Genomic DNA, 22,937 nt, shown 5'->3' on the forward strand with positions numbered 1-22,937 from the left:
CATCTCCCTGTCAAGTCATTCAAGGACAGCTTTGAGCCAAAGTCATATGGGACAATTAACAGCAGCAGACACCGGGCGTTCTTCATTACCATCTTGTCTCATTAAAATCATCACTCTTTATAGTAGTCTGGAACCGTGTTCAAACGATGCCAGGGGGTCCGTGAAAGACCTTTACCTACGTGCTACACAGTACAAAATGCAATATTAGGGCAACTTTCACACCACAAAGGCACTCTTCCAAAATTCTGGTTTATGTGGGAGTCCTTCACATTTATTTATGAACATCCATAGCAGCTGAAAAGTTGGATGGAGGATCACTCAGTTCTATCCATCTTGGGGTATTTTTTGGCAACGAGGCAGTGCTGATACATTTTCATTCTTGGCAGTTTCTCCCTCACCGATCGCAGCATAGGCCTATTTATTCATTTGTATCCCCCACAGTACTTATTTTGTTCTTTGTTGAGCTCATTGAGGTTACGATTACTCATGTGTAACATCTGTGCCCAGAGTCACATTGGTTCCATGCATTTTTTGTTTGCTATGCACCATTTTTCATGTATTTTATTATTTTCTACCAATCTGTTGCGCTATGAAATGTTTCTAGTTATCTGCTGGACTATATGCCATGAGAAACCAGTTGGATACATGTGTTGCTATGGCAACAGGCAGTGATTGGGAAGCCCCGCCCACAGCTCACCTGGCTGATGGAGTGAGGGGCAATCACATTGTTTGAGCCACCTGGAGAGATTGACTCTGTCAGTCCAGAGTGGAGGGGCAGAGAGACAGACAGGCTACTGCTGTGAGCAAGAGGAATATTTTCCAAGTCTTGCCATTCTTTCCTTTTTGGATCATTCCCTTAATATTGGATTATACCTTTAGATTTAGAGACCTTCTTCCCATTCCTGGAGTTTGGATATTCGACAAGACAAGACTTTACAAAGGAGTTTAAGGGCGGCCAGAGGAGACTGGCCACACTCTACAGACTGGTTTGGATTTGCTTTATTTTTTGGACACCTGAGTTTAGTTTTGGACAGTGCTAGGACACTTGGACTTCACACCCCTACCTTTTGAGAGTTTTATTTTATGTTAATTTGGTTAAGTGAACATTTTGTGATCGAGAACTTGATTTATTTATTTATTTAATAAATCACCGTTAAGCTTATTTACTGATTTCTGTAGTGATTTTTATTCTGAACTGACCCACCACCTCCCTCATTTTTGCTATAATAGGTTTATTTAATTGTTATTGTAATTGTTATAAGTGACTCATAAAAGAATACGCCGGATATCTACTTAACACCATTTCCATTTTAACAGGAGCCCCTTTATGTATGAGGTCACTTTCAAGAAATCCTGTCCAAAGCTTCAACACACAAAATTTAACTTAAAACTTATCAGAATATATTTTTTTATTTTACAATTTATAGTACTACTAGAACCTATCATTTGTCTTGGCTTCAAACTATAGCCCTCTGCAAGGAAACGGTGTGTGTGCACATCTGAATATCAACAACAGGGTGAGGATGGGTTTCAAACTCATAGGACTCGAGTCCTAAACCTCCCAGGCAGTGTGTCAAGAGTGCCACAGGTGCATTATCAATCAAGCTAACTGTAAACGGCTCCATGCACACACGCCATTTTGGAAATAACGTACTACTTACAGGCGTCTTACGACTTCCTTCACCGTTTTATTTGACACCACTACTTACTGGATTCATTTGGTTCCATTTGTACACTCTCAGAGTTACACACCTGTACAGGGCCATTTGAAACACACTCAAGGACACTTTGAGCCCACTGGTGTAGCAGATTATCATCGGTAACAACTGTGAAGGAAGTCTGAAGAGGCCCGGAAGTAGGAAGAGTTATTTCCAAAATGGCGTATGTGCATAGAGCCTGTGTGTGTGTCCAGTCTTCTAGTCCAGTGGTTCCCAAAACTCCCCCAAAGAAAGATTTAATCATTTTGGGTTTCCTTTTTGTTTGACTACTGATTTAGAAGGCATCTTAATGGGTTTTAGATGGTAGACCAGTGTTTGTGTGCGTGTGTGTGTATGCATTCAGTCCTCTAATAGTATATCGAGCTCTTCTAAGGGCAGTCTGAGTCGTAGCTCTTTCTCCGTCATCAGATCTACAAACTCCTGCAGATGTTCAGGAAACAGCTGTACGGCATCCAAGTAGAGACCCTGACCACACACACACACGTACACACACACACACACACACGGAAAGAAAGACGTACACACGCATTTGAGCATGAACGAATGCAAACACACATGCATAGATGTGTCCATACACACACCATAAATAATCATAGTAAATATTATAAATAAATATTATAGTAAGGCAAGGGGAAAACTGGTTGACATAATGAGGATATGGCTTTGTATAAAGTGTGTGTGTGTGTGCGTGCTAGACTGCTAGTGCATGCACACACCTCTGGTGCATGACACAAAATTAAAGAATCTATCCATCTATCATGGGACTCACCTTGGCCCAGGGAATGTTCTGTAAAGCCCTGTAGAACATTCCTCTTGCCTTGTCCACGCTTCCCTCTGACACCTACAAAAGACAGACACACAGAGACAACCTTTTCAGTTCGATGAAACCCCAGTTCGGTATGGTTTAGTCGACACTCAACAGACCCCCATAAATCTGAAAGTGTACAAATAGAACGTTGTGTGCCCGGCCTAATACGTAATCTTCACAAATGTTCCCCATAAATACTTTAACTAATTTGTTTCCATTACCTCCGCATTACCACACCATGTTTTATTATTTAGTTATTGTTCCATGTGCCTCCAATTGACACAGATGGTTCAGACATCCAACCTTCATCACCTCATAAATGATTGTTGTTAGTGGCCACTGTGTTCTCAAAAGTAAACCACACAGTTATAAAACGAGTAAACAGTGTTTTGGTGTGATTTTTTTACACTTTGAAATCTTATTGACAATGTAGCATCTGCATGGCTAAAGTTTTTATCATTGCTTTACAGAACTGATCGATAATTTAGATATGCACCTCTACGTTCAGTGGTGGCCTTATATACGTTTCAATCATTTCAATTGAAACGGGCCTCGAACCTTTTTGGTAAAATAAAAATAGTAGTACTGTAGTAGTAAGGTAGTAGTAGTAGAAGTAATATTGCATTGCATCGCAGCCTTCCAATCAGCCTTGTCAATTATTCAGCCTCATCCTGTACGTAGTTGGATCCTGTACATCCTTACCTAGTTGGCAGCAGCTAATAATCACTGCAGGTACTCGACCTGTCATGTACAAGAGTAAATATCTAGTCTCCTGTACAACATGAGAAACAAGCCCTGTGAAAAGGCTTAGAAAGACAGGTTCTGTGGCAGACTGGCTCTAATTTAGGCAGTTAGAAATCACAAACCAACAGTTACCAATGAAATAAAAAAAATACAATTCAAACAATGGACATTCCTGAAAGCCATCAAATCTTTATCTGCCGGTGGAAACGATAATGAGTTCATTGAGTTGTGCTAATGAGCATTTTGTGTTCCGTGGCTCACTGCTTGATTCTATCTCCAACTCTGCATCTGTCAACACCACAGTTTGTGGTACAGACTATCTATGCTACTGATCAACCCTTTCTCTTTCTCTCCATTTTCTGTTGATGAAGTACATAAAAGCCTTGGATGAAAACCTGCTGGTCCAGACGACCGCCTTTCAGTCATGAAGCCAACTACCATACCTATTGTTTGCCGCCAGATGGAAAGGACATTAAAGACCTAATGAAATTAAAAATGTTTCCCCCACACTTTCAGAGCATATCTGCGGTTATAATGAGGATCTAACAATAGATGTCCCAAAACATTGAGTGGGAACATTGGAACGGTGAGGATGCCAGGGTAGTAGAGGTGGTGAAGTTAGTTCAAATGCCTGGGGGAAGTAATGGCGAGTGCGGCAGAGAGGTGAAGAAGAGAGTGCAGACAGGGTGGGGTAACCACTTGTATGGAGGAAAGTGTCAGGAGTGATTTGTGACAGAGAGTGAGAGGGGCGATGTATGAGATGATAGTGAGACCAGCCATGATGTACGGCTTGGCAGCGGTGACAGGAGCGGGAGGTGGCAGAATTGAGGATTCTACGAGATCTCTCTTTTTTGTTTTACTACATTAGAGGATCAGCCCGTGTTAGAACTTAGAACGTTTGGAGACAAAACAAGAGAGGCGAGGTCGAGATGGTTTGGACATGTGCAGAGGAGGCACGGAGGGGTTTATTGGAACAAAATAATAATACTCCTGCACATCCACAAAAAACCTGCAAGTCTAGGCAGCATGCATATGAACTGTAAAAAGGAAGGAACTGTAAACCCCAGAGAACAAAGGTGGACAACTTACTACTGATGATTTATTAGCATGGCACGTTTCATGTTTATTAGCAAGCTCACGGCAAAACTAATAAGTTGTCCATCTCTGTTCTCTGGAGTGTGCAGTCCCTTCCATCCAATTTGACAGCATGCATCACCAAAGCAGAAAGCACATTTCTCTGGAGACGACAGCGTGGTTTTCGGGAAGCTGGTCACTGGCATATGTTTTGGGATTGTCCAGTGATAAAGCCTTTCTGGGCAGAGATCCACAAAGCACTAAAAGGCATACCGGTACTTAACATTGATCTGCCCATGTCCTATTCTTAGGACATACAGATTTCCAGGAAGGACAACCTGATGAATATTTATTTGGTCTTAGCCTGGCCCAGCCACCGTGCTTTCTGGTATAGAGGGGCGTTGGAACATATTTGTTCACCGATATGATCTTTTTATTAAAATAATATTTATTTTACTTTGTAGGGCAACGGCAACAACTAAGGATGCATCTAGGACTTATTTCCGTTTCTTTTTTGGACTGGTCCCTGAAACCTTTTCACCAGTACTACTCATTATGGTGATCTGCCGTTACACAAATGCACTAGGCATGTGGAAAATAATCGATACGTATCGATACATCGATTATGACGTGCGCGATGCGAGTGAATCGGTTCATTCACTGTGTGTCGGTAAAATTGACGGGTGGAATCTCGATGCATCGTTCGCGGAGTGCTTGCACCGGTAAAATCCGTGGTTGCACTGTTTTTTCATGGTAAATTTCACCCTATCCTGTGTTTCCGAGGCGCATTGAACGTACCATCAGAAAAGGAAGGGAAAAAAAGGACTCTCGCAGCCAGCTCCGCACAGTGTGCGGCTGTGCGCTGCGAGCAGTCAGTGAACAGAAGCTACCGTACGACGGTGCAGAGTAGCCTAGACACGTTGATTCAACAAACAGACTATAAAGACCCAAGAGCACCCGCGACGAACAGAAGTGAGCCCCACGCACAAAGGAAGCACAACCTTTAGCTTTATAAAATAGCTGTCCGTCGATCAGTTGACTTTTCACTGTAGCGCTGCGTGCTGCTATAATGATCCACACTCCACAGCTGTTCTAGCTGATTCTCCGACGCGAATCTGCGTCGCGACTCGCGATCATCAATTTGTAATTAAATAAAGCTTCTGCAGTCTGCACACACGTGTACAACAACAACAACGCCACAGCTGGGTGTACTGCTTGTGCTTGCGTTTAAAGTCGTTTACAACCGTTCCACAACTTTCTACTGTCCAGCTTTCCCCTGCTATTCTCTGGGATAGAAGCCTTATTTATATTCTGCAGCAAGACGGTGTCGCACGCCTAAAATTGCAGATCCACAAGCTCACAGCAGGGCGTAGATGAGACGCGTTGTGAGCTTGTACATCTGCTAATTTGCTATGTATTTATAACGTTAATAATACATGCAGGCCAGGGTCTTCAATGTTTTTTAGGTCAAGCCAAGGACCACTTAGCTGAGAGTGAGAGATCAAGCAAGGACCCCCACTATACATAGGCAATTATATTATAAAACTGTGTTGCAGATTAAACTACTTGTTTGACAGCACTACGAGTGTGACCTGTCATTTTTGTTTTGTTTATTTGTTTCTTTTCTATTTGTTGGTAACATTAATTGATGAACGATAGGCTATTACATTTTAATCTCTTGAACCCTCTATACTCAAAACCTCAAATTGACCTTTGAGATATAATAATTATACTTTAGCCTATGATTATTAGTAATCTAACAATTCCACAATAACCAGCAGAGAGCAGACCCTTTGTTTACTTACATAATTCTATAAGTTGGGTTGTTTGAGATGCAGAGCTATAATACTAACCTACAGTAAAACAATAAATTGCTTTGAATTTAAATGTAATGCATTTTTACATGTTTTGGGAAATTAATAGAGCTTTAATATAAATCCTTTCTATTGTGATGAATCTCCATCAAATCGCATCGTATCGGTAGAGGGGTGAATCGCATCGTATCGCATTGATTTGAACTAAATGGTTATCGCATCGCATCGCATCGGGAAGAGGGAGAATCGTATCGCATCGTATCGCCAGAGGATTCCATGTATCTCTAATGTATCGTATCGCTGGCAGTGCATCGAGATGCGTATCGAATCGTGAGATGAGACGAGATTCACATGCCTAAAATGCACATGTTAGATAACCGCAGGACACTGAGATTTGTCACAGACATGTGAAGCTCTGGCTCATCATTATACTCTTCATTGCGAAGCTGGTCGGACATCTCTGACCTTTCGTAGCTTCAGTCATCAGTGCTTGTTCCATTCATGAAGCTATGCTAGGGGAAACGCCCATCTCACAGTTTGCACTTTGACTGCACACATGAGATGTGGTCTTGTGAAACTATGGGGGGATTCACACTGAGTCTGTTTGATTAAAACCGAATACGGTTGCCTGGTCCCCGCTGGTCATGATTCACATTGGCCTTGATTCTTCCGTACCCGAGTACACTTTATTCAATTGTATTCAATGCTTTCACATTGCAGCGATCCGTATCCGAGTACACTTGAATCGGTCCCGATGTGTTCCCGGGAACGGTTGAGTCATCTGCTCCCGGGAACGGTACGCAGCATTCACACTATACCACAACATCTGCCAAGTGGTCCCGAGTGCACATCCGGGACCATAGTGTGAATCCCCCCCTTAAGGGAATTGGCGCCTCTGCCTGATTTTAAATCTCTAGTACAAATTGTGAATGAAGTGGCTGGTACTTACATAGCTGTCCGACTCTGTAGGTATTTTAATTATATCGGACGCTTTTATTGTACATTTCCTTGTGTTTATTGGTGTTTTTGTCCGTTACATTTCTTTGTTGCTGTCTTGGCCATGCCTCCCTTGTAAGGGAGATAATTGATCTCAGTGGGACTAACCTGGTAAAATAATCCTAAGAAAGTGAGCTGGGATGTTCCCACAACGCTATTAAAACAGATGTGTGTCTGCGCGTATGTGCGTGTTTCCCGTCTCACCAGAAAGTGCATGTACATCCTCCAAAGTAGTGGACAGTGAGCTCCAGTCTCCGTTGCTATGGTGCTTTCAAATAGGCCCCGGATGCGGTTGCTAAGGCCATTCTCTGGTAGGATGGGCAGGGTATCGCCATAGGAACCAGGCCTACGGAAGCAACGGAACAGGCTTAGGGCTGTATTTTGCGTGTCTTAAGTACCAGGTCTTATTCCCCAACTTGAGTAAACTAAAGACCTGGAGGCGTGATCAATGCTCTTTGGCCACTCAGAATAGCCAAATGGCATTGATCACGCCTCCAGGTCTTTAGTTTACTCAAGTTAGGGAATAAGACCTGGTACTTAAGACACGCAAAATACAGCCCTTAGAGTCATAGGGCTGTATTTTGCGTGTCTTATGTACCTGGTCTTATTACTTAACTTAAGACCTGGAGGCGTGATCAATGCCATTTGGCTATTCTGAGTGTCCAAAGAGCATTGACCACGCCTCCAGGTACTAAAGAAAGACCATAACCACTTATACCCTCCCGTCTCGTGGTCTGCTCTTTTTCCATTTACACCAAATTTACAAACTTCTACAAACTTAGACAAAAATAGCCGTTCTACAAGCTCACAATGCTTATTACCTCTGCGCGGCGTCGACCAGTTGCTTTCTTTGTTGTTCGGCGACGATGGCGAAGAGACGAGGCATGACGCTACCGCTGCACCGGGTCACGGAGTGGAAGAAGCGGCGCGCCCGGCCTGCGCTATGGTAGCGGTTCTCCACCTGCGAGGTGAGAGGTAGCATGCCGAAGAAAGACAAAACGCAGACAGGATCACAAACCAGATAAAACTATTTGACACAAAAGGACAAACCACTGGTTCTCAGCATCAGGTCCGGGGGACCACCAGAGGGGGTCCAAGAGGACCCCTACAGGGTCTGTAACTTAGAGTGTAAAAAACTAAATTCTCTAACTCTTAAAGTTACAGACCCCTTAACACGTGGGATTCCACGTGGTCCCCAGCTAAATGGAGAGTTGGTAACCAAATGGACCCTTGTAGATCTTTAACTCTTGAGGGTGTAAAATGAAACCATTTTACGAGTTAAATTATTGTTAATAATTATCTGCATTATGCCATTTACACATCTACACAATTAGAGAATCCGACGACAACAGTCAACTAAAACTAGACTTAAAAACAAAAGACTAAAATATGCCCAAAACTAATTTGAATATGACAAAAATGAAATAAAACAATTGGCTGCTTCGACGGGAGCTCAGAAAACAAAAACGAGGTCTTTATCGTTCATCAAAAGACTCCCAGCATTACCTGCGTGTACAAACTCCACAAGGGGGCACTGCTGGGCCAGGCAGAGAGGGCAGACGTCAGAGTCCGTCTCAGCGTCGCCAGCGGAAACACACTGGTGACGGTGTGGCGCCTCAGCAAGGCCGCCTGTTGCAGCGCCAACGCCTCACACTCGTGAGCTAGCCGGCACTTAGTGGCAGTTGCAGCGACCGCACCCGTCCGGCTGCTTTCCTCGACAACGGCGGCCGGGCTGGGCGCGGCGGCAGCGGCAGCGGCCTCCTTAGCGTAGCCTAGCGTGCCGTGCAGTCCCTCCAGTCTCTCTCTGGCCTCGGCGTAGACGCCGTCGGCGGCCTGGATGCCGACGGTGAGGTACTGGAACAGAGCGTGGCAGCCCACCATACCACTGAGACGCAGCCTCTCTCCGAGAACGTCCTCTTGAAGTCCTTTAAAAAAAGAAAGTTAAAGAGGAGTTCTTACTGTATGGTGTGTGCGTGATGTGAAATGAGAGTTTACCGTGATCACAGTAATCCTTAATCATGTTCCATAATATTCAAGGGCTTTTGGAGAGAAATGAGACATACTCCACTCACTCTCAGTTCAGAGCATTGCAGGGCAGGTGTGTGCGTGTCTGTGTCTACAGTAGCTGACGCTCGTTAATGTTGCATCAAGACAATTATGTTTCCGCACTCCGTCAAATAGGCCCACATCTAATCTATAGCATCAAAGCCATAATATTTTTTACAAGTAAGTGACCCTCTCTGGTTTATAGATATTTTGTTCAAGCTGTTGTTAATAACTAGGCTACACTGTAAGGATATGACTATGATTTTAGTGTAAATTATATTTATGCAGTTATTATATTTGTCATATGTCCTTAAGCTTAAGGAAATGTTTTCGTGAGACAGACACACAGATTAATTTATAGGAACATCTACCTGCATTAAGAACAGTGTCATATTTTTTTTTAATATTGGTACTCAAATATGTGTATAAAATATCTTGTCCTTGTACCTTTTTCTTCGTCGTGCGAGTTGTGAAGAGTTTGGTCCAGTGCCGACAGACCGGCTGCTAGGCTCTGCTCGTATGTCCTCCTGGCTTTTAGAATGGAGACGGGGGACAAGGGTTGGGACGAGGCAGGGGAAGGGGCCGTACCCTCCGCTAGCGAGGTCAGCACGCGCACCGCCGGAGAGCTGGTCACCTCCCGTTGGCCTCCTCTTCCACCTCCCTCCGCTCCTTTTCTCCTCGCCTCCTCCACCTCCTCCTCCTCCTCCACCTCTAGCTGGGCCCACAGCAGGCAGAGCTCGCAGAGGGCGGGGTGGTCGGCCAGCGGCGGCGGCGCCTTGGCCCCGGGTGCGCCACCCGCCGCCGCCACTGCCGTGGAGAGCACCTTGCGGGCGTCGTCACGGTTGCCCAGCAGCCACTCCAGGTGGGCATACTCGCGCCAGAGCGCCAGCGATGAGCGGTTGTCGGCTTCCTTGAGCAGCCGCTTGGCGACGCGCTTGCTGCCCTTGCCCTGAGAGCGGAGGCGCTTCTTGCTGCTGCCGCGCACGCAACGCCAGACCTGGTGCACACGCACACACACAAAGACTTTATGATCCAATCTCATCTCACAGATCTATTATCTATTCAGGGAAGACCATTGAGAGCAATCTATCTTTTTCAAAGACGCCCTGATCACATAATGTAAAATATGTACAGTTATACAATATACATCATATAATGAAAAACAATAAGACGCATTTAAACGAATCACAGATGCAGATAAATATATGCTTACATAAAACGGGTGCAGTCACTATGTAATGTGCCATTAATTAACAAGCACCCTAAATGTCTCTGGAGACCGATTGAGCCAGTTTCAGGGAGTCCTGAAGTGTGTTCCATTTTTGTGGATGCATATTAAATGAAAGCAGTCTTTCCTTGTTCACTGGATTGATACATCTAATGTGTGTCTGTGAGCATATTAAATGTGCAGCATTATTTTCTTTTACAAGCAAATACAAAGGAAGCTACCATACAATACAATTTTAAATACAATGTTGCTCTAATTTGACCTTAATCAAAGTTGAGGGAAACTATCAGCTACTGTTTGAGAACAGTTATATCACCATATTCATACACCACAAAAACGGTATTCGATATGCCATCCAACAACATACAGTACGTTTCTATCATACTTCTGACTGAATGAGACAGCTAAAAGTAGAACGAAATTCATTTTTCACCTCATTCCCTCGCATAAATAATAAATGTATTACTATTAAATAATACATGAATTCTTCTTATATCTCATGACTTTTTCCGACTATCAAGGGCAACTCAACCCCCCCCCCCCCCCCCCCCCCTCAAGGGGAAGTTATGTGGTTCATATTTCCTATAACTGAGCGTGCACAAATGGAACCAAATGGGCCATTTGGAATTTGGAAGAACCTTAATGGCACTTAGTTGAGACCCACTGGTGTAGCAGAGTGTTTCCAGTGAGCTAGTATCATTGATAAGACCTTTGAATGAAGTAAGGACAATTAGTGTAAATTGTCCTCACCTTGAGTTTCTCGTAGCGCATCCAGCTGAGCGACAGGGCGGCTCGGTGGCGGGCGGGGACCAGGGGGAGGAGCATGTAGAGCGCGTTGGCGACAAACTCTTCGCCCTGCTTCCCCAGCCCCGCCCACTTCCTGATTCCCAGGAGGTTGGTCATGTGACCCACGGGGTGGACACCGGTGTTCAGGAGGTCGTGGGAGGTCAGAGGTTGCTGGAGATCGTTGTTGCCTGGCAGAAAAAACCAGGAAGTGAGACTGGTGACTTTGTGGAGACTGTACTAGGCGTACAACATAATAGATAAACAAACTGACTAATTGATTACGGTATATATATATATATATATATATATATATATATATATATATATATATATATGAAAAAAGATTAAGTTGCTTTTTTCCCTTTTAAAATAATAAAAGCTCACAATGCATTTTGAGCATTTTGAGGCTATTTTAAATATTTCCTTTTTGCCATTATTGATAGGGTACAGTAATTAGACAGGAAAGGGGGAGGAGAGATGGGGAGAAGACATGCAGCAAAGGCCGACGGGCTCGGGATGGCAGATAGTCAGATACTGGACACCCTAAACAACCCTCTGTATCTAATATAAATGTATTCCAAGGCAGCACGCGTTGCTCTTCCATAAGGCTCACTCCAGAGCATAATGGATTATGGATAATGGATCTCTTAAAGGCAATGGCACCTGGCACACTGATTGATTGGTTTAAGTTGCGTAACGCCCAAACCACACCTATGCATAATGTGATGGGTAGCGGAGGTGGTGGTGGTGGCATAAGATAGCCAGTTGAAAGCGGGAACGCCTCTCACACAATACTAAATCCCCAAATTAAGGAAAAAGGGCCCCTGCCGCAAAATAGAGCCCCTAGTCTAAAATCGTAGATAGACTAAACTATGACCAAAACTAAATGGCATTTCATCCAAAAGACATAAATAAAAATGTTCAGTCAAAATCAACATTGAGTGTAGTGCGCAAATATACAATAAAGCATTCACTGTCAATACCCTGAGAGAGCAGAGAAAGGTCGTCCAAGCGCAGGCTGGGCTGACAGGGGGCGCCAGAGAGCACAGGGTCCACGGGCAGACCCAGGAAGGCCAGGAAGGAGAGGAGCAGACGCAGTCGGAGGTCTGGAGAGGGCAGCCGGATCAGCGACGGACCGACGTCGTCAAACAGGACCTGCGAGGTAGGACACAATTATCCTCTTTCTATCTGCAAAGTGTTTGTTTCATAAAAATCCACTGTAGGCATGTTATGAGCTACTTTCTGTCAGGAAACTCCTTGCGAAGTGTTTGAGTTTGGAAGTGCTCGTTGGATATCACTCAACAGTCCAAACCAACTGTTTTGAATTTGCACATAATGCAGGAGGCGGCAGGATGTTGCTTTACTGAAAACGAGTGCTTCCAAACTCCATTGGCAAGATGGAGACCTTGGCTGCTCAGGCTCTAGGCTGAAATGCATAACCGTTACATTTATTGGGGTGTGCTGATAAAAAAAAAAAAAAAAGTGAGTAGCTTAGTCCTCCATTGATTGGGATGTGTTACCTTTTGAGTCTAAGTTGTTACAAAAGAGGACTGTGACGTCTTTACATCCACCCACATGGTCTAATGCACTGGCTTTCTATTAGACTAATAGAAAGCCAGTGCATTACACAGTAAAATACAGAGTGTAAAAATGGACCCATTTATGTCAGTAACACTCCAGATATTATTGAGAGAACTCCAAAATCTGCTTCAACTACTACTACTACTACTACTACAGTGAAACTCTAATTATATTATCTTCTTACTCCACCCATCTCTCTCCCTCCCTCCCTCCCTCCCTCCATCCATCCATCCATCCATCACCTGTCTGTCTGGGTCTTCACAGTCCTCCACCGATTGGCCTTTCGTTTTGTCCGGCCTCCAGGGAAGCCAATGAGCTGCTTCGCGGGAAGTCTCCACGTCCAACCAGATCCTCCATCTGGGCTGGCTGCGGTCCTTCACCTCCTCTTCATCGTCTTCCTCCTCATCGTCCTCCTCTGAGGACACGCACAATCATACAGAAAGACAGACACAAAATGGTGCATGAGTTAAAGTCCCTGGTGTAGTTTAAATACTCTCAAGACCACAAAGGAGCTTTACAATACAACTGTCTTTGCTCTATTCTTCCCCTCATTTAATATTGGAAGAGCTATGAATATATACTGCACGTTTGATTCTCCATAACTCCAATAAGATTGAATATTACGAGTATCCACATAGAACAGCCTAGCAGAAAAACCAAATGCCTTATTACCTACCTATGCTGCTGAATTTGTCTGAAGGAAGCCAAACTAAAATAAGTTTTACTCTTATGTACTTGTTCACAAGATGTAACAACCTTGAATCGTGAACCCAGTCTGAGTTGCGTGCCCTGCTGCATGAAACCAGTGCTCTAAAGAGCAGATTTTACTTAAAATACTACATTATTGCTTTGGAGATATGCAGAGCACAAGTACCAGGACTTTCACAGCTAAGCTTGACGGGGAGCCGGACTTTAGATTCATGGGTATTTGGGAGTGTGTGTGTGTGTGTGTGTGTGCGCGCGCGCTACCTGCATCAGGTTGAAGCCATCCTCCTTTCTCCTGCTGGAGCATCCAGGCCTTCCAACCTCGGGCTCCCACCTCCCCGACCCTCGCCTCTCCACTGTCCCAGAACGTCTCAAAGAATTCCACCTGTTCACACACACGCACACACACACACACACACACACACATTATGCGCATACAGCTAGACTAGCAGGCAGTTGTGTGTACCCGTGTTCACTTTGACAGCACATTTTGATTTAGTTTTAGCTAGTCTTTTGAATACATTTCCATTTCATTATAGCCATATTTTAGTCATCTGCAATGTTTTAGTTTTAGTCTAGTTTTAGGTTAGTTACTCTACAATTTAGTCAACAGCATTTTATTTTGGCGGGCCTTGATAATGCCAGCAGTGCCTTGTATACCTGCAGTGTGTGTGTGTGTGTGTGTGGGCCGGGGCACACCTTAGCGCACAGCCACGGACAGAAGAAGCTGACGCCCGACGTCATTCCGGCTTTTTAGACAGCTGGTGGATGGAAAAAAGCTCCACCTCCGCAGCTGACTGACGCGACAGACGGATTCCCGGAAACGCTCTCCTCCGTGTCAGACTGTCAGTCAGCCGCGGGGGTGGAGCGCTAAGGTGTGCCCCGGCCCATTTTGTGTGTGTGTGTGTGTGTACCTGCTGCCTGGTGGACAGGTGCTGGACGCTGTCAGGCTTGTAGAAGGTAAAGTCGACGAGGGCCTGGAACAGAGCGATGGCCTTCTCCGACTGACCACTCTGGCGCAGGAAGTGACACTGCTGCGTGAAGAGGTCTACACACACACACACACACACACACACACACACACACACACACACACACACACACACACACACACACACACACACACACACACACACACACACACACACACACACACACACACCAAACAACGTGCTGTTTATTGACCTAGTATAATGAGTTTTTCAGTGCATAAATCAGTGCTATTGAACACCCTTTACGTCTATGTGTTGGTTAAAACAATATTGAACCAATGAAAAGTAGTAAATAGCGCTTCGGATATAGGGAAATAGGGATGTGGACCAGGTTGAAAGTGGTTAAGCAGCAGTGGTGCTTCATGAGCAGAGGTTAAGAATAAAAAGAGTGCCTTGGAGACCCCCTGGTGGCCCTGACCCGTTAATGCACATAGCCACAATGTTCTGGGTTTGAACTGAAGCCAGACTGAGAGTTGATGTTTATGTTGTCTGCTGATAGAATTATGATACGTCTATCAGGCCCTTTATGTTTCCTGAGAGTCAATTTTTATTTAAACTGTATATATATATTTTCTCATATGACACGATCTAAGATCACCCTATCGCATTTCCAATAGAACAAATACTTCCGTGACTTCCGTCAGGACTTTGGTACTCTAAGCGTGCACAGGGACGTGCACACATAGACATCAAAGGGGGTTTCAGCCCCTGCCCTTTTACCCGTCTGCAAAACAACGAATGCAGCATGTACTATAATAATGGTGAAAGAAATGCAAAAGGCCACTGCTTTCCATGCCATTATACCGAAAGGCAGCATTCAGGAGAATAGCTTTTTCCCCTGAAGTCTTCTGAACTTGAACGCAGTATTTTGCGTTGAACAAATTTGTTTCGAAATCCATGTCGTTACACCGCATCTCCACCAGCTAAAGAGTGCTGGGTTGCGCCCCGAAAATAGCTGATTTACAAGCTCTCAACGCGTTGCAGCGTGACGCGTTGTGAGCTTGTAGATCTTCTATTTTTGTCCAAAAGTTTCAGCAACTGCCCCTCTAACACTCTCTGCACGTCCCTGGCGTTCAAAACCAACAAGACAGTGTGTTTATTACCCAGCATGCCCTCCTCAGTCCCCGGCAGGGTGGGATGGGACACCATGCTGCCGTCCTGGACCGCACTGAGCGTGCTCAGACACTTGCCGTACGCGGCGTTGACCTTCGACACGGTGAAGGTGCTGAAATGGCTCTGGGTGAACAGGAGGTACCGCCGCCACAGGGGGGCGCTGTTTGGGTGGAGGAACACCTGTGACGAAAGAAAACAGTTCATTGTTTACCTGGTATCCTATAGTTCCACTGTACTGTACTAGTTATGTTTTTCAAACATCAATGTCTGCTAAATCGCCTAAATAGTAAGAATTAGACTCGACTGGAACAACGGATTAGGCATCTAGAGAAGACTGCTTATATTACTCAAATATAATATATAAATGCACCCTTTGCCATTTACTATTCAGTGTTGAACTGAAATATCTCTTGAAAGTGCAAAACAAAGCATTCCTAGATAATACATATAGTGACTACATATAGATTTAACTACGTGTATGTGTGTCAAAGATGCATAATTGTCATAATCATTTCCGTTACATTTCCAAAAGGTTTCAGATATTTTCAAGCATTTGAAAAAAATGGTGGAAATAGCAGATCTACAAGATTCAAACACGTCACAGTGTGGCACATTTTGAGCTTGCAGATCAGCCATTTCCACTTTTAGTAATCAAAGTAATTCATTTGTATTATTGTTATTTGTCATAAAAGCCAAAACAGAAATGTAATTGGAATTCATAAGGTTCCAACGTTCAAAGACAGAAACAAAATGTAATTGTTAAACCGCATTCTTTTGAGAGACAATTCATTGTCAAGTAACGCTTCATAATTCCGTGACAGCTCTACCAGTTTCTTCCACTCTTTGGCCAGGGCAGAGGGCTCCCACAGCTCCTGGCAGATGTTCAGCCTCTCCAGCTGCAGGGCCACGCAGCTGGGGTTGGCGGCCAGCGCGCGCTCCGCTATGCTCAGCTTCTTCTCCTGGACCGCCCGATGCGAGGCCCTGTGGTGCTCCACTGCCTCCCCCTCGGCCGTAAACGCTGCAGCACTCTGCTCATCCTGGGAGAGGTAATGGAAAACATTGTATTGTCATAAAATGTTCATGTTAAGGACCCCCAAATTCGTAGGTACCGGTACTAATTGTTTTGAAGATAGCAGTAGATCGGCTATTTTCAAGTAGCCAAAGTATAAACTAGGGGTGAAGTGGTTCAACTGATTTTGATGCTGTATTAACCCATTTCGACCTGAGGACTATTCTAAAAGAAAATCTTCTAAATAGACAATATTCTGAATTCTGAATTCTATGTCAGTGGTTCTCAAACTATTTAATGTCAAGGACCCCCAGAATTATATGTATTTGGCCTCCGAACCCCATCTGAAAATATGTTGTTCGGGGACCCCCCCAGGAGCAAAGATTTTAGTTAAAAACGTTTGCTCTGAAAGAATATATTCAAGATTTGTGTCTCATTTTCACGATTTTTCAAAAATAGCAGACCTACAAGCTTGTAGATCTGCTATTTTTCAATAGCTAAATTATAACAATGTTTAAAACACCAAAAGGGGTTCCCGCCCAAAATGGGTGAACTCACGTGGCCGGGGACCCCATGGAACCCCCTAAACTCCCAAAGGACCACTTGGAGGTCCCGGACACCAACATTGAGAAACACTCAATGAAGTTAAAAAGAAAGAAAGAAATGTGCGTACTGTACCTGGTATTGTATGAACTCTATCCACAGCTGAGTGTCTGTTGGCTGCTCTCTGAGCCGCCTATTAAAGACCTCGGTCCTCCCGGCCAGCAGGGGGCCACCCTTGTGGGTGTCCTGCGGCTGGCCGTCCGTCTTCTCCTGCTGTCCCTTCCCTTGCAGCCAGCACTCGGTAGAGGCGTCGTACACGCCCAGGGGATTTACACGCGACGCCTCCGCTCTCGCCCCTGTGTAGACAAGCAACAATGTCAGTGTCAGTGTTGCAGGTTGGAGGGTTATGGCCGACGGCTAAGCGAAAAGTCAGTTGTTGCCCTGACAGACAGCGACAGGTTGATTTCTTATAGATGTACAGTAAATGTTACAAATTTTGAAACTAAATCCCCTTCCATATTGTTTACCAGGCATCCTCTACTTTCAAATCAATGTACAGATTATCATTCTGTGATATTATATTGTTTACACTGATGCCAGGTTCTTGATTTACCTACGATACTAGTTCCTGGATCCTAATTTGTATTCACTAGCCAGATTTTGAGGAATATCTAATTTTAAATTAACCCTGGTGGAAATCTAGGATTATACTGAAAAGAATAACTCCACAAACGTGAATAATATTCCTACAAACGTTACTGTCACTGATAATCTATATGAGCAATTCAGCATATTACTCTACAACAGTGGGACACAACCTCGTTGCCCTGATCATGAGGCACACATTGACAAAAACAAAAGAGACTATGGATTTGTACCATGACTACAGTATGTACCATGATGGATTTGACTATGGATTTGTACCATGACTATTGGATTTAACTATGGATTTGATTTGACCTCCCAGCCAGCTCAATTAAGTATAATCAAGCTCTACTGGAGATGCAGCGTACAGCATGGATTACTAGAGAGGGCAATTCTTTCAACATAAAATGCTCAGGAGAGAAACGGGCAATTCTCTTGAATGCTGCGTTCCAGTACGCTACGGAGATGAGGCAGTGGTTTTTTTTCCACCATAGTAAATGCTGCATCGCCGGTCTGTAGAGGGCACTGTTTACCAACGGGTAAAAGGACAGGGGCTCGAGCCACCTTTCATGTCTATGTCTGAATATGCCTGCATTCATGCAAATAAAGCACAATTCATTGAAAAAACAACATCCTTACCCATCGTTCCTGTGACCTCGCCACCCAGAGGGAGATAGGAAGTGGGGCTGATGACATCACTGCCCTCTGGAATTGTGGGTAACGTAGGCACGGCGGGCTCAGATCGCAGCATTTTGCGACTGGCCGAGGAGAAGTATCTTCCCAGCCTCCTCTTGTCTGTGGCCTTCTGTTTCTTGTTTGCCTCGGATTCCTCCCAGCTCACTTGCTGTTTGCGAGGGTCAAGACCCAACGATGAGCTGCCTTTTCTCCTGTACCTGCAACACAGTGCACACACAAGAGGAATGTCACAGAGTGACACAGAGAGAGGAAAAAAAGCTGCAATTGCCTGCCTACGTCTGGGGACCCCGGGGGTGGTCCTTGGGGGGGGGGGGGGGGGGAGTGAAAAATCAAAAGGACAAAAATAAAGTGTTTCGGAGGACGCCTGCCAACGGTGTCGTGTTCACTTCATAAAATATGGTGTACTCCGATTGGGAAGATGAGGTTTACGCGCATTCACGTTCATTTACGTTTTCTGCAGAGGAGACACGCAGTGCGACGCAAATTCGCCTGGGGTGGATGCGAGAGTGAGGGTTGAAGCAGAAAGAGTGAGGGTGTAACAGAGGCCAGAGAGAGTGGGGTACGTACGTGGCTACGTCTCCCCTGTAGAGGGACCTGTAGGTCCAGTTGGCAGCGTCAGGTTTGGGGTCCACGCAGAAAGGCTGCTGTGTGGGAGACTTTAGGTCATCCAACCAGGAGAAACGACTGGCCAACGGAGCAGCCTGAGGACTGGTCACACACACACACACACACACACACACACACACACACACGTTTGTTAATCAAAGTCATCAGGAAGTACCACAGCAATACAATAAAGATCATCCTCCTCGCATAAACAGCATTGATTTAACACAAAATACACTGTACTGTATACTTTTCTGTTTGGATGTATGGGCTGTCAAGGCCAGAAAGTAGTTTTTTGACACTCGGATAACGTCAAAATACAGATATTTAGTTTGTTTCTTTCGGGAGCTCCTCAAACCTAAGTTTTTACATGGCGCTGCACACACCGGAAGTCCCCTCGATAGACAAATCCACAGAACGGCAATCGTAGCTGCGGTGCGGAGCGGCACCGCTTGAATACAGCAACGCCGCAGCTATGATTGCCTACAGGGCAGCGGTCTGTGGATTTGTCTATACAAGCAAACTATCAGACAGACATATCGATTTAGACACAATTTAGATATTATTGATAACATATATACATAGGTATCGGTGTGTCCAATGTCCATGTGTATGATATTTCAACATCTCTCTGTTTGTTGTTTAGTGTATGCAGATGTACAGTATGTATAATGTGTGTGAATTTTGACTTGAGATCAGATTCTAAAAATGTCTTCTACATCCTGACAGTTTTCTAAAAAAGCTATGTTTCTATGTCAGTCGTTCTTTGATTTTTCAAAAATAGCAGACCTACAAGCTCGTAGCGCACCACTCTGTGGCGCGCTATGAGCTTGTAGATCTGCTATTTTTAAATAGCTAAAGCATAACGTAATGCACCAAAACGGGTTCCCGCCTAAAATGGGTTAAGAGTACTACTAACTGCATGTGTATGCTGTTAATGGATGTTTAGTATTAGTATTATCGACTGATACGTTGGTATGCCCGCCGATATTCAATAGATCGGCTGATGTCTAATGTGAGATTGATTTTCTTTTGCGTTATCGCTGATGTGAAAACACCAGTGATTCTAGAAAAATAAGTCAAATAAAAGTTTTATCAATGGAACATGCATTACAAAACCCCTCATGCGTGGGTCTCTGGTGTGTATAGTATGTGTGTGTGTGTGTGTGTAGTACCTGTCTGTGTCCCTCTTCAGGTCACTGGGGTAGATGGTGTCAGAGTCAGAGGCGCTGCTGTCTGAAGAGCGCTCACTCCTTTTCTTGTGCTTTTTCTTCTTTTTCCTCTTCTTCTCCTTCTTCTTTTTCTTCTTCTTCGGTGGCTCATCTCCCTCTTCGTCTTTCTCCCCCTTCTTCCTCTCCTCCTCCACCTCTTCTTCGGAACTCACCTCTCTGCCTAGGCTGAGGATCGGGAAGGTTGAGCAGCACAGTTGTAATGCAAGTTGTCAAAAGAATGACATGGTGGGCCAGCATTCTAAAGCAGAGTGGAGTTATGAATATGATTGTACACGGTCCATTTGGTTACGTTTGTACACTCTTGCGTTACAAATGGATAATACATTAAATGATTGAATACTGTGTAATTGCCACTCCAATGCTACATTCAAGACAACAAACAGCATTGGGGGTACCAGTGGAATAGCACATTATGATAAAAGATTGACATCAAATAGTCAAATGCTACATATAGCTTATCTTGAACATGACTGTTGCTATGTCTGCTTATTATAAGCGACTTTGGGTTTGTTTTTTCTCCAAAGTTGTTTGTAAATATTTATTGGTAGTTGCGGGTTGCTCATTTCTAAAGTGTAGTTGCTTATTCGGGCTTCTTTCCTAAATGTTGTTTAAATCGATGGTTCTCAAACCTTTTCATGTCAAGGAAGAGAAGGACCCCCAAATTACTTATGACTTGGCCATGGATCTGAACATATTTTGTGCCAGGGACCAGTCACCCTCATACAAGATTTGTGTAATCTTTCAAAAACATTGTTCTTCAAGATTGTTCTGTGAAAAGGTTGCATCGCAACGCGAGCTCGGCTATAGAGCGGCTATTTTCAAATGGCTGATGTATATAGGTCCAAAGTGTTCATGTGGCCTACAGTATAGTCCCTTCTTTTGGGCTTGTTTTGGTAGAACCGTTTGCTTACTGTAGTTCTCTCGCAAAATGTGGCACCACTGTTCCAGAATCCTGTTTTCTCTACCTTGGGTGCTCTTGGTCTGGCCTCTCGGTGGTCTTCTTCTCCAAAGTCCGTAGGTGGAGAGAGAAGGCATCATTGGTCCGAAAACTCTTATTGCTCAGCCAGTCTAAATCTGACAGGTGGTGTGTGTGTGTGTGTGTGTGTGTGTGTGTGTGTGTGAGTGTGAGTGTGAGTGTGAGTGTGAGTGTGAGTGTGAGTGTGAGTGTGAGTGTGAGTGTGAGTGTGAGTGAGAGAGAGAGAGAGAGAGAGAGAGAGAGAGAGAGAGAGAGAGAATCGCTAATTAAGGAGAGCTACAAGAGCAGTTCATACTGCATATTCTGGGTGATTATTATCAGTTGTCTACATATTTGGCAACAACAGCAAGTCAAGACATCACATGTTTCCATTCAATGAGAAAAGCATCCACTGCACCCCCAGCATCCATATTTTGGGGAGAACATTAGCCACAGACATGAAAATTTGGTCTACATACAGTACTATAGGTACTTCTATAAGTACAATACAGACAGTCATTATGTACGTCTCTAAATGTTATGATGAATTGAACATGGTGGACCCTATTGTAAACAAGTGTAATGCTTTATGGTGTCGTAGACAGTTTAGTGTTGTATTTTGTGCTTGTGTAACCCCCGGGATTCGAACGCGTGAAAGTCCAACATCTTAACCACTAGACCAAAGGGATATCCCTATCTGGGGGAGATATTAGACTTTTGAGGCCATCCGGCAGAGGCGCTGAGCCACTGCTACACTTGAAAGTTTGAAATGTACTGTAATTCTCCAATCTTTTAATAAATACTTCAATCAATGATCAGGGCTGGCTGGGCTAACCACTGAGATATGATATAACACTAAACATGGATGGCTAACGGCTATTTATAGCCGCGCACCCATAGCCTGAGATAGTAGATACTATAGACAGCCACGGTGAGTCACCTGTCCTGAGCTCACTCACACGAAGTAACATTCAATCAGTCTGTTCAACGAAGTAGTCCATGTTGGCTAATAGTTTAATATCAGCTAGCCATTATGGTTCATGACGCTCGTACGACAGCTATAGTCACTCATGCTTCAGGGCTATGTAAATATAGCTGGCTTTGGGGTAGCCCTGGTCCAGTGCTTACAGCGAGTCTCTCTCGCTGTAAGCACTGGACCAGGGCTAGCTTTGGGGTTGTTATATTGTCTGATTTTGACAGAGCTCACGCAATTAGACGCAACAATTGAGGTTCAATCAATACTTTGAATTGAGTTTTGGACACGGAATGTATGATCACCTTTAGTCGAATCTTCAACTTTGTTCGCCGCTCCTCCTGCAAAAGCTGGAAACAACGCCATGTTGGTTTTGTCGCATGTAAACAACAGTCGCGAGGATATGACGCCTATAACAGCTAGCCTATCTATAATGTAGTAATTACGATGTACTACTGTATGTGGTACTACTACTAGCTGCTGCTGGTGTAACTATATTCATTATTCAACAACACTATACAACTCTATTATATGATCTTCCGATTCTTCCCCCAATAAGCTATGTTGAAACAGTGCTACTGCCACACTTGTTTTTGGCAACGTCCATTTCTGTAGATTTAACCATTCATTAAATTCATTAATTCACTCACTCACTCACTCACTCACTCACTCA

General features: G+C 44.3%; 1 protein-coding gene across 3 annotated transcripts; it reads right to left on the minus strand.

Annotated features, from left to right (window-relative positions):
* Positions 1–233: 233 nt before the first annotated feature.
* On the minus strand, positions 234–22,636 carry nrde2 (NRDE-2, necessary for RNA interference, domain containing). 3 transcript variants are annotated; one of them, XM_080784893.1, is made up of 19 exons: positions 22,570–22,636; positions 21,302–21,410; positions 20,280–20,501; positions 19,066–19,206; positions 18,442–18,695; positions 17,293–17,513; positions 16,433–16,642; positions 15,596–15,785; positions 14,415–14,548; positions 13,765–13,885; positions 13,038–13,210; positions 12,198–12,369; positions 11,179–11,402; positions 9,648–10,197; positions 8,661–9,070; positions 7,976–8,115; positions 7,359–7,500; positions 2,488–2,559; positions 234–2,183 (listed from the first exon to the last, which is right to left on the minus strand). In XM_080784893.1, exons 1-19 carry the CDS (start codon positions 22,628–22,630, stop codon positions 2,058–2,060), a joined length of 3,672 nt encoding a protein of 1,223 aa, XP_080641019.1. In that variant the 5' UTR covers positions 22,631–22,636; the 3' UTR covers positions 234–2,057. The 3 variants fall into 3 exon arrangements, with proteins under 3 accessions (XP_080641019.1, XP_080641018.1, XP_080641020.1); XM_080784892.1 differs by having other exon boundaries at positions 8,661–9,079; XM_080784894.1 differs by lacking the exon at positions 19,066–19,206 and having other exon boundaries at positions 8,661–9,079.
* Positions 22,637–22,937: the final 301 nt, after the last annotated feature.

The sequence above is a fragment of the Protomyctophum bolini genome, assembly GCF_963924005.1.
Source record: "Protomyctophum bolini genome assembly, chromosome: 15".
NCBI classification, from domain to species: Eukaryota; Metazoa; Chordata; class Actinopteri; order Myctophiformes; family Myctophidae; genus Protomyctophum; species Protomyctophum bolini.